This window comes from Armigeres subalbatus, unplaced genomic scaffold (genome assembly GCF_024139115.2).
Source record: "Armigeres subalbatus isolate Guangzhou_Male unplaced genomic scaffold, GZ_Asu_2 Contig486, whole genome shotgun sequence".
In the NCBI taxonomy this organism is placed as follows: Eukaryota; Metazoa; Arthropoda; class Insecta; order Diptera; family Culicidae; genus Armigeres; species Armigeres subalbatus.
In genome coordinates this window covers 401,420-414,245 of record NW_026943245.1, presented here as the reverse complement: position 1 = coordinate 414,245, position 12,826 = coordinate 401,420, and the positions used below count along the sequence as shown (strand labels likewise).

Genomic DNA, 12,826 nt, shown 5'->3' with positions numbered 1-12,826 from the left:
ACTAACAATCAATAAAATAAATGGAGTAGGTGTTGCTCCTCTTAGAATTGAGGTGATGTCTGTGTGTATGTGTGTGTGTGTCTGTGGGCACCCACCCAAAAAAATGTCACTCATTTTTCAGTTACTTATCCCTAACCGATTTACTCGCAACAAGTTGCATTCGACGCAGAATACTCTACCATTGTTTCCTATTGAAAATCGGCTAGATCGGACTATGGGCTCAAGAGTAATGCCCAAAATATTATTTTTATAATGCACGAGAAAGGCACCATCACCGCTAGGTTAATCAGGATTTTTTTTTATTTTTTCATGGAACCATTGCTTCATTAAAACCGAAGGCCACAATCGACAAAAAATAAACGAAATTTTTAAAGTATTTAAGTGGTTAAAATATTTTCCTGGGCTTACTGTAAGTGCTGTATACATTTATGTGACCTTTAGGAAGTGAATTCTTGATTATCTGGAAGATTGCAAGCAGTCTGTAACTATTTTTAGAAGTCCATAATCTCCACAGAGAGTGAATAAGAATTCTTACTCCATAAGTGTACTTGAGAGTCAATGGAGGTTTCTCAATGTTCAGGAAAATACCTAATCCGTAAGATTTTTTAGAAGGATTAGAAGGATTTCTAGAAGCTCCCACGATTGTTTGGTCAGAGTTGTGTCAAAAGATGCAAGATTTCACACAAATTTCCAGAAAGATAATGAAAACTTCAACGATTTGAAGAAGTCCGTCAGTAGTCTTGGAGATCTATTGCGACTACAGGGAGTCCGTGAGAATTCCCAATGGTGGATAAAGGCACCAGAAAGCTTATAACATTCATTGGCCAATTTTGGAAAGATGTGAATTATTAAAACCTTTCAGGAGTTCTGCGCATTTACTTGAATCTTGGTGAACCATCGTCGGGGTGACAATGGGTCTGGGGGATGAGAATGGGTCATCGCCCTCACCGACAGTCTGGACGTCGGATCACAAAATCGTTCAAAAAAGTGTCTTATAATTTAGTTTTCTTGTCCTCAGATACAGTAAATCTATTCTACAAGCATTACATGTAGTTGAAACAGTGACCCATTATCACACCCGACGGGGGATCGACCAGAATTACCTACGATATTCTACAAATCCTTAATGTTCTGTTGCTAGAGGCTCAGTAGCTCAGGAACTTATAAAGACTTCAAGGATTCATACATGCATAGATTTTCATATACTTCTGGGAATTGAAACAAACATTTTTCATACCTGGAATTTTTCGACAAATGGTCTGAAAATTCAGAGAAAGTCAGGGAATTTTTTTTTCAACTTTGAGTCGACACCATGCCACGTTTTTTGATATTTTGGTGCAAGTGAGTAAATTTATGTTAAGGTAATGTCATATTTGTAACACGAATGAATGTTGACATCAGATTTCTAAAAACGTGGTACGCTGGAGAGGGTATTAAAAATCCTACAAAACGGTATAAATGTTTTTAGGGTAACCTCACTTTTGTGTTTGTAAATTGTGATTGTTCTCGAAAACATCTCGTGGGGTAGGTTGGCCGACTTTTGTGTGGTCTGTTTGGCCGAGTTGAAAACTTAGTATAAATACCAATAGACACAATACCCCAGCCCTGGAGTTGGTTGACCGAAATTTTCCGCCGCTTTTGTTTTATTATAACTTTTTCCTCCATTTGTGTTCATCGATTAAAATATGTCACAAATGTGCTCAAGACTTGTATATTTATGACAGTGAAAACCATTTTTTGAAAATTCGAGCCGGAATTAGTACAGACATTCCGAAAGCAAAACTCGGCTAACCAGCTCCGGTCTCCCCTATAGTATTCATCTTTGAACTACGTAATTAATATGTGCAAGATATTGCAAAGAATGTCCGGCTTCTTTTTGATTTAAACTTCGTACACCGATGGGTTTGGATTCATATTTCGGACACAAAGATTCAATCTTCGGACACCTGATTACACAGTACCTTTAAGAATGATTGAAAACAATTCTCACTACACAGCTCAGACTGTCTTTTAATAATTTCGTCGAATTTTTTTTAACATGTCTTATTAGAATGTAACTATATACTAAAACAAATTAAAACTATAAGTCCTTCCGATCCAGCTTGACGAAACATTTCGATATTTCAAAAAATTTCACATACAAATTGAAGCGTCCGAAGTTTGAGTGTGTCCGAAATTTGATTCTCCACGGTAATTAAACTTACTGTGATATCAGTCTACCAATAGCCAGTATGATTTTTGGAGAGGATGACTGGGAATTTGGCGTTGTTTGTGGCAAATGGAGAAGCTTCAATTTGGCCTTCTATACGAACTACCCCAAAATTATCAAGGAACGATGAAATATGACGGACTTTCTCCACTACTTTCAGCCTTTTTTCCAAAAAGCGATATTTTTGTCATATGCTTCACCTTGCTCTAAGCACCTAAATGCTCTTTCCGCTCAAATAAGGCCTTCGCGGCTTTCTGTTTCTACTACTGCTATCACCGCTTTTGAAAATTAGCCGAATAGGTCGACCCGGAGTTAGTCACATCAATTACGAATGTTTGGCTTTCCAGATGGATCGCATCAGTAGAGAAACCGCTAGACGTACTAATCTTCCAATTAAATCTTCAGAAGTGACCGAACCGTTATACGGATGATATTTGCATATCTGTATAATGCACGCTGGAAGTGGTTTGCCTAATTTCGAATATATCTCACCCATCCTCACATTTCCCTTCTTCTCTCACTAAAAATGGTGTACGAGAAAGGCAAAAACATTGACTTGGGAATCGCTGGATGATGTTATCAAGCCCAATTACAATACGTGGAACGATTCCTTGGTAACTGTTTATCGCCGAGTTTATCGCTAGACCGCATAAATAAGGGTACCAAATAGACAGTTCATCGCACCGGTACTCTCCACAGTTGTTGGCCGGGCAGCATTTGGGTGCCCCGGATATAGGAATGGATGGTGTTTCTTGAAGAATCTGAAATTCTACAGGATTTGTTCATCTACAAGACCAGCTCCCATGCGGCACTAGGCAGATCACACACAGTTTTCAGGTGCTATCCGAGACTCAGACATTTGATCTTGTTGCAGTCCTTGATTAGATTATTTACACTCCGACAAATATAGCACGACATATCTGGGCTCTACATCTTCTTTCGTTGTTGAAGAAACTTCTGCGGCTCTTCGACGATATGAGTGTTCACCAATTCCATCGAACTCACTGAAGTGTCCCAAATAACTTGCAGCCGCATGCCAAGGTTGATTAAGAATCATTCCTCTACGGTTGTGGTGCATGCGAATCTGGCGTCGAATACCATCAATGGCAGTGAAATATCCCGATACGTTAAATCCGCGGGATTTAGAGGTTCATGCTGCACAGATGATGGCCATGATAGTTCTTCTGGCTGACCACACAACCTTGACCACGATTACTGTAGGTAATCGATTTAATGCCACGCTCGTGTATGCAGTAGACTGCTGATGTGCTAAAGAACCTATGAAGAAGTATTGAAACGCATGAAGTTCCAGCGGAGGATGCGACGGCGGTTTCATCAGGGTTCTGCTAACTTGCATTAATGTATCTCGTGACCATATCTCTACAAGGACCAGTACTGTTATTTCTCAATTTCAATAAGAAATATCATACGATGTTTACATATCTGCCCCTCTTATTCTCTATAGGAACGCGAAGGCATGCTACAAAAATCTCAAAAAAAATATTTTCTTGACAGTGCCTAAAAGTGTGCAATATCTGCTTTATTATTGTTGAATATGATTAATTATCGATGTAAATTATTTATGTTTTAATTTCAAAACAAAGCATAACATCCTTTCGTGACTGCTTTTCATGCTAAATTAATCAAATGACGATGGTCGCCTAAGATAGAAAAAGGCGCTTTGCTCTCTGTCTTCTGAAGATCTTGAGTCACGATCTTTTGCAGTACTGACTAGGACCAATGATCGCACTCTCACTCGAAATCGGAGGAAAAATGTCTTCGACTTATATGCGTGTTCTGGGACTCCTGGAGCTTTATTCACTTCGTCATTCGACTCCGTATTATCAAAAATTTCATTTTATAAAAAAATTAGTCGACCCGGCAGAGGTTGTCCTGGATAGTAGGCGAAAATGTGCATGTGCCATGCGAAATTTCTATACGAATCAGAATTATAGTTTTTTACGATTTACTTAACTTTACTCGTAATTTTTGCATGAGGAAATATCATATAAACCCGTCGGAAACTATAACAAACATATCTGCTGAAGGAATGATGAAAATCCATTTAGTCGTTTTCGAGTTATGCGGATACGAACACAGACCATTTCATTTTTATTATATAGAGCAGATTATGACCGCAACGGGATTCGAACCCTAACGAATCCGAACACTAACATAAACTGCTTTTTGGGGCTAGGATATTTTTGTTTCATAAGAGTTCTTGTTTGCATTCCTGAAGGCACGAAAAGGATGAAAGAAGTGAGAAAACGAGCAAATCAACTTTTAGCGGCACCGACAGGGAGAAATACTTATCTCTCATCAGGTTTTTTTATTTCCCGCAAAATGATTTCTCGGCGAAAATCTGCGTGAGTGAGCATCCGCTGCTCGTGAGAATGAGGGAGCATTACGATCTCTGCTTAACATCGAGGTATTTCTGGCCAACTGCAGCGTTTGCTGCCAATGCCAATCCCCTGAAAAAAAGCGATCCCTTACTGTTGTTCTTGAATCAGCGTTTCTTGTGCCATTTTCTCTTCCTCAAACCGAAAAAAAATGTTATTGCTCTCTTTTTTTTTTTTCTTTTGGTCAATTGTTGACCGAGAAGTGCTACTGCTTCATCCATATGTTGGAACACCGCTAAACTAAAATCGGCCTTCGTTAAGTATTTGACCAAAGCGGTCAAAGTTAGACTGTTTAGAAACACGAAAAATTTTACCTAGAGAGTGGCCCGAATAGAAAATACAATAGAACTACATTAAAATATCATAAAATTACAATACCTTTTATTGATGAACATTAATTCTATTGTTCTTCTATTGTACCAATTAAATTGCCTTATTGTTGTTCCAATAAACGTACAATAAAATCTATTCACAGAAAAATGTTGACAATAGAATAACAATAAATTCTATTGTAATGGTAAAAATTTATTCGAGAAAAAAACGATTTTTTTATTGTTACGGTAACTAACAACCCCTATTTTCTATTGTAGCACTGCCATTTACAATAGGATTTATGGTGAAAAACAATATTCCTAATTGTTATTCTATTGTGAGCAACAATAGAGTTTATTGTAACTACAATTAAATTTATCGTATTGTTACAATGATTTCTATTGCAATTCTATTGGACTTTTTTATTCGGGGGTGCACGGAAAAACTTCGAAATTGATTTTTTTATGCCAAATGTCTAAGAAATGCATGAAACGTCAAGATCTGGTGCGACATCGAAAAAAAAATGTTTTGAAAAAGAAATTGACTTTTTGGTTTTAATAAAAAATCCACACTTTCGAGAAAATTTAACTTTTGAGCACTACCCGAGCAGCACAAGTCAGACAAATATGGTTGCAGAAACTTGATTGTGACTAAATCTGATCACATATGAGTTGCATTAACCTCTGTTGAACATGTGTGCTGCTAGGGTACCTGTTTTTAAAATTGGAAAAATCGATTTTCATTGGCACCATAATACCCATTTACCGTCGAAACTCTCTTCTACTTCCGGGTACATTCGATGATACCATCAATGACATCAAATTCGGACCAACATTCCGCTACTTGCATCATTCTTTGCATTTCCTGCAGATGTTCTGAGGTCTTTCTACGTTGGCGTTATAGTTGCTTCTCACATTCTAGTGGGTATTATTCGTCCTCGTTCAATCAGCCGAATTCTTTAAAAAGTTTTTGCACGCCACAAGATGTAAAAAGGGGTCACAGCCTTACGAGCAATTTTTCATTTTTTTAAATTAAATATCTATTCAGGTGTTTTTTTTATCATTCGCATATTTCTTTTTCTCAAGTTCTGTTCTGTTTTTTCGTTGACGTCTTGCTGTTATCACTACGCACAATAGCGCTGTCCTGAAAAATGATCTGTCAAATCTGCGGCATCCATGAGGTGCATTTCTGTTGTAGCTCTACACGGAAGAAATAAACTACCCAATAGTGAGTTTAATTCACCCAACCTCGAACATCCGTACGGGAAGCCAAAATTGAGTAAGTAGGGTCGAAGTAGTTTGCCTTTACTCCCATGTTAAAAAAGTACCCAACGGAAAATTTATTGACCCAAATTTAAGTTTAATTCACTCAATTTCGACCTCAGGTAATAAAACTCAAAATTGGCTTCCCGTATTGAACTGGCGTCGTTGGATTGTTTGGCTCTTTTGTTTTTGACAACAAAAGAAAGAGTTGATGAAAGCGAAGAGAAAAAATAACTCAAAAGTAAGTTTAAAAGTACTCAATTTTGGGTACTTTTTTTCTTCCGTGTACGCTCGTAACGCCTCTCCCACAAAATACTTCCCATAGAGTTTCAGAAACATTTTCCCAAGCAGAAATTTTTGAAAAGAAAGATTTTCCTCGAAGCCCCAACCCATCTTACAGAGAGTCATCTGACCGGAATGGCCATACGGTCGGAATGGCGGAAAAGGTCATTTGGTAGAGCGGGTCATATGACCGTTGGGTCTCCAGTTAGCTTTGCGAGCAAAGGCGTAGGATTGCCAAGAACATGAGACCACGTTCCAGTTGGAAAGTAGAGTCATTGAAGAAGAAGAAAAAAAGAAGAAGCAGAAAAGTATGAAAAGGAAGTGAAAAACCCGTTCGGGCAAGCGGGGCATTTTAAGCCAAATGATTTGTCCGTGAAACTAAATTTTCGGCCAAATGGCACTTTTTGCCAAACTTCAGTTTTTTCGGCCAGACGATCAGTTCGGCTGAACTACATTTTGCGCTGTATCAGCCCTTTGTTCCTTTCGGCCAAATGACATTCTCGTTCGAAAGTAGTGCTTGGTAAATGGCTTTCGGTCGAATGACTTCCGGCAAAATGTCCCTTCCCCGGAATCGAGATTGGGATGCAATCAAAAATAAGGTTGATACTGTTTGAAATTAAGATTACAATTGGGATTTGGTTTCATATATTACTTATAATTGGAAACAGGAATAGGTACAGAATCATATCTCAGTCTCAAACAAATGCGCGTTCCAATCGAGCAGGAGACCTCTTACACGAGGTACATGGCTGTACTCTGCTTTTAGGACTGTTGGAATAGCATTAAGATTGCTGGAATATGAATAAGCAATGGTAATTGTGTTTAAAATTGAGAATAATATTAGTGATATCAGGATTAAGATAAAATTGGGATTCAGGATTTTTTTTTTGTGAAATTAAGAAGGTTTTGGTTGGGATTGGAATTTCAAAATGGAATTAGTTGGAATTAGAAAATGTTTTCGACAGAGTCAACTTTAGCGCTTGGGTTGAAAATTGGGTTCCAATTGGATTTGATACTGAAGTTATTTGGAATTGAGATTGGGATGCGATTAGGATTTCCAACTTCAATTTTCGGTCAGGCTCTGGAATAAGATTGCAATCGGGATATGGATTAAGACTGGACTTAGGTTTGAAAACAATAACAAAATTGGCAATGGTATGTTTGTGATTGTAATATTATTAAGGATTAGAATAAGTTGTGATTGTGTTTTAAAACGGGTTGATGATTTAATTTATGTTTGATTTGCAATTGAATTTATTAAAATTAGTTATGACATTGAGTTTGAGATCGACATTAGGTTTCGGATTGGAAGTGAGAATTATATTGTTTTTGAAATTCTTTTTGGTATTAAAACTAACTTTGAAAACTGAGTATGTGATTGAGAATTCCAATGTTACTAAAATTTGGAACTAGACTTAAGATGTCAGTTGAAAGTATAATAAATAAATATTGATAAAGATGAGCTTTGGAATGAAATTAGGCCTGAAATTGTGATTGGAATACAAATAGAACAGGCATTGAAATCGACATTGAGAATACGTTTTGATTTGCGTTGAGATTTAGGGTTTTGTTTAATTTTTAAATGAGATAAAGGTTGGTGGGGATTGGAAATTCTAATGTGAGCGGGATTTAAATTGTGTTTGTGATTAAAACTTGGGATCACTGTAGAGCTCCTATTCAATGATGCTGTGTGTAAGTTTTTGGTTGTTGGAAAATATATCGTTGCACTCATAAACCTTCACATTTAAATGTTCTGAATCTATAGAACTCGGAACAACAAGTACATATTAGGAGGGCGAGAATACTTGGGAACAAACCTTTGAGAGGATAGTGTGGAGTCTATTCAATGATGCTGAATATGTGAGAGAAAGTGTCTCAGAATTGTATTTGGTGAACTAAACTTCTTCCAAAGCCGAACATTTTCTTTCATGTCTGAACTGGAGTTGGCCTTCAAATTCAAATGTTCCAAAACTTTGCGAGTGGAAAACAATTTAAAATCTGAGTACTGGTAGAACGAATATCTTCAAAAGAAGGATGGATTATTGTTCAGAATGGGTTGAACATTTTAATCGAAATTGGATTTAGAATGTAGTTTATGCTGAAGCTGTGAGACGAAGTGTCTTAGGAATGCCTATATAGATCAGACTTGGAATTGACAATTGTATGATAGGACTTCGTGATGGGATATTTCAAACAATGTTATTTTTAGGTGAATGCTATTTTCGGGCTAATGTTATTCTCGGAGAAATTTTGTTCGTGATTCAGATTGGATTGAGGATTATAGGATCGGAAAAGTAATATAAATTTATCTGCATTATGATTACGATTTTGTGGAAGACTAGAATCGAGATTGACTTGATATTCAAATTAAAAATGTAAATGAGATTTGGGTTGAAACTACGATTCGGTTTCTGCTAGGACTTAGAATTAAATTTTAGTAACCGATCCGAATTCGAAAACGGACGGAGCTTGGCGTTTTAGACTAGGATATTTTTTGGGATAAAACTTGAAATTTAAAATGAGATTAAAACCAATTTAGACTGTGATTAGGTTTAGGAGTGAATTGAGTTGAGTTTTAAAATAGCATTTGGTAATCAGATTTGGATTCGAAAAAGAATTGCAATGAGAATCGCAATTCCAATCAATTAGTAAGTATCGTGATAAAGTTTGGGTAGAATATTGAAATGTGTTAGGATTAAAATTGTAATTGGGGTTGGGATCAGTCTTGGATATAAAATGGGGAATGTGATTTCAATTTGTTTGAAATTTTGATTAGGATTGGGTTGGAAATTGGAATCAAGATTGTATTGAGTTGGAATCCCATTTCCTATTTAATTTTGAAACTCAACTCAATTTTGATTTAATCCCTAAAATTAAATATAAAAAAAGACTATGATTATGGTTTGGACAGGGTCTCGAATTGGAATTGAGACTCCAATCCGGTTTTATTTAGATCAGATTTGGGAATGAAATCGTGAATGAATTGACTTCAAGTTGAAATTGTGAATGATATTCGAATTCTTATAGGGGACTACAATCGAGATTGAGTCTAATTCTCTATCTAATCTATCTAAAAATTTGAAATATAATAAAGTTATACTTGGAATTAAAATTGCAAAGGAGATTTGCGTTGTGACTAAAGCTCAGTTTCGGATACGACTTGGAACTGGGAGCTAGATATCAATAAAATCAATGAAATCGAAGTCGAGATTCCAATTCATTTGGATTGTGATAAGGATTGGAATCCGCATTGAGTTGCAAAATTTCATTATTTGGATTGGACTTGGAATTAAAATCGGATACGCGATTGCAATTTCAACTTCGTACATAAGTCGAGATTTCTATTCAATTGTTCCGATATTTGAATTGGATAGGAGTGTGAAGGAGAGTGAAATAGATATTGAAATTAGATTCAAGTTGAAATTGGGAATAAACTTGGAATAAGGTTGGATTTGGACTTGGAATTGCAATTGGTAAAAGGATTTGCTTTCAGGCTTGGCCTTGGTTTCGAATTAAAGTTATGAATGAGTTTTTTTTTATTTAGATTATTTAGATCATTCGTTATATCATCAACGATTGGAATCGAGATTGAGATGATTTTCAAAATTGCAATTGTCAATGATGTTGGGATTGGGATCAGTTTTGGAATTTGGACTAAGTTTATGACACACATTCGGATAGGAATCGAGATTGAGCTGAAATTCAAATAAAGATTACGAATCGATGTTTTGATTCGGGTTTGTGATTCAAACTGAAATTTATATTTGAGTGGGAATTAAAGTAGAGTTTGAGATTAAGATTGCGAGTGAGGGTATTGTCTAGAATTGAAATTGAAAATTGGTTTTCCATTGGGCTTGGGATTCTCATTTTGCTTTCTTATGGTTTCTAGTTAAGCATTATGAAACAGAAAAACATATTTCATAGTTTGATCGCCATTTCATTTTGTAGTTAAAAATCTTCTTCTGCCTTTAACCATTTCTACAAAAACCATTTCTCCATGTCACTAATACTTATCTGATTATTTAAATAACAATTTTCCTCACATAGTACATTTTATACATATAAAAAGCAATCGGTTTGTCAAAATATGAAATTAAAAAAAAAACTTTACGGGTTCTCCCAACAGTTCACCGGCAGTCAGGAGAGCATTCTGCAGTTGGATTTGGATATGGAGGAAGGAGACCTGATTGATGACCACAGCAGTACTGACGGTGGCTATCAGCGACGTCATAGTGTTAGCCCTTTGCCCCAGATCAGGGCCTCCAACGAGAATCGGGTATGGCATTACCAAAAATATTTTGTCAGTCATGATTCCTGATGGACATTATTTTCTATGTTTTAGCTCTCCCGCAGTTCCTCAGAATCGGACTCGGACAACGAACATCAACCGTCTTCCAGCCGGCATCATTCCAACAGACAATCGGTGCAGCGTGACAGCTTGCCAACCGGGGACTGTCCGGAATCGGATCGTAATCCGGATGACAACAACATCTGCGTTGGTTGTTTGGCTGCGGCATTGAACAAGAAGAAACACAACATGGAGAGTACTTTTTCGCAGGATGATGCCGATAGTGATGTACTAATGTTTGATCCTAAATTTTGTTTCGAAATACTTAATTTGTTTTCTTTTTACAATTTTAGTCCTTCTCAACCGGCCCACATGGTTCCTCCAGTCTTCCGGCCACACTCAAAAAGTACAAAGGCAACCACTCGACCGGATCGTGCCGTGGCATGAATCCGCCGGACCACTACCATCAACACGTTCCCCAGCAGCCCCAGTCGAAGCTTCCGTTCAAGTTCTACAAAACTGATCACAGTCAGGGCCGCAGGGTTCGCACACCCCTGAAGAACCTGATCTCCCAATCGGTATCGGCCCCATGTGACGACGGATCCCTAACCAACATCGATCTGAGCTCGGAAGTGCACGAGGAGTGTTCCGATGCGCCGGCAGCTGTCGCCGTCCCGGCCAAGCAGCCCGCCCGCCGTTGCTCGCTATCCCGAACGTCCTCCAGCGGTTCAGACTCGCGCAACTATGCTCATCTTCATCAGCATCATCATCATCATCCAGATGACGGACCATCATCGAACGGCGACGATCCGGAACACGATGACGAGGGTTCGGACGAAACCGAACCCAACAGTGACATGGATCTGATCGCCACCAAGAGCAGGGACGGCAACGAAGGCGACTGCAAGAAGAAGTGATAAACGTGATATTAGGATAAAAAGGGTACTTTAAATTGCTAACGGGTGAAAACGAGGCCGCGCTTTCGTTTCAGTGTATCTCATTCTCTATAGGCTTCTGTGTTTTGGTTTAAATTTGTTCGGTGTTGACCCGATTCTGACTCGTACGGAAGCGTACCGCAACGATTTTTCAAAGCTAGAATTTAGGTAAAACATAACTCTTGCTAACTGATAGTTGACTAAAGCAAATGTGCGTGATATAAATGTACTTTTACTCTCTCACTCCCTATCTTCCAGAAAAGAAGGTCAAATCCATAGGAGGAATTTTTCAAGTGTAGCTTGTTAATCCATTTTATATCGGTTTAGTGTGTTTCGTTTTACGATTCTTTCCATACTTTCCGCTCAAGTACTTGAGGCAATATTCGACTACTATTTAGATGAAATACAATCTGAGAAGAAAAAAAAACAGTTTTTATTAGAATTTCTAGCAAAATTGTCAAAACAGACACTAATTATAGTAGAACAATAGATCGAGTATTCTAATCCCGTTAATAGGACAATTAATGCAAATGGAAGTTTAAAGTAAAACAGATTTAGATAAAAGTAGGACTCAACAAGAGCTGATTGAAAGTCATATGGAATATATTTGAAAAAGCAGCTATTTGTATTTTTTACGCAATTTCATTTTAGGATAGGTGTCTAACCAGATGATACTTTTTTCGATTCAATTTATAAAAATCATTTACAAAAAAAAATAAGAACGTGCATCGAATAATTTAGGTACGATGAAACAGAGAGTATGTGATAACACGAAAAGGCGATTTCAAACGAAACCCATGAGTTTATATTTTGATTTATGGGGGAAGAGGGGGGGGGGTGCAATATGCCCTAGCTAAGCAAACACTGCTTTATTGTCTTATTTGTAACGTTATTATTTGATGGCATTCAAAAACGCGTCGGCGAATCAGCATTCTGGTATGAATAGTACGTGGAGACGCAAGTACATTGTAGGTTAGTGCCACTAGGGCGTTTTGCCTCGCCAAAATGTTAGATGTTTCTCCAAAATGTGGAAATTTTTGGGTTTTCCGACCTTCCCATACATTGTTTTGAAACTTTTTTCGCCTAACCTACATAATTTTAGATCTAGTTTTGTTACGGCCATCTTAATGACGGTAAAT

At 37.4% G+C, this 12,826-nt stretch overlaps 1 protein-coding gene across 2 annotated transcripts in view; it reads left to right on the top strand.

Annotated features, from left to right (window-relative positions):
* LOC134204251 (E3 ubiquitin-protein ligase goliath-like) overlaps window positions 1-12,458 on the top strand; it is a 211,604-nt gene extending 199,146 nt beyond the window's left edge. For both annotated transcript variants that reach the window (XM_062679071.1, XM_062679072.1), the window contains exons 8-10: window positions 10,591-10,740; window positions 10,807-11,040; window positions 11,106-12,458. In XM_062679071.1, the coding sequence (XP_062535055.1) occupies window positions 10,591-10,740; window positions 10,807-11,040; window positions 11,106-11,669 (948 nt within the window). In that variant the 3' untranslated portion in view covers window positions 11,670-12,458. The remainder of the gene's footprint in view (window positions 1-10,590; window positions 10,741-10,806; window positions 11,041-11,105) is intronic.
* The last annotated feature ends 368 nt before the right edge of the window (window positions 12,459-12,826 follow it).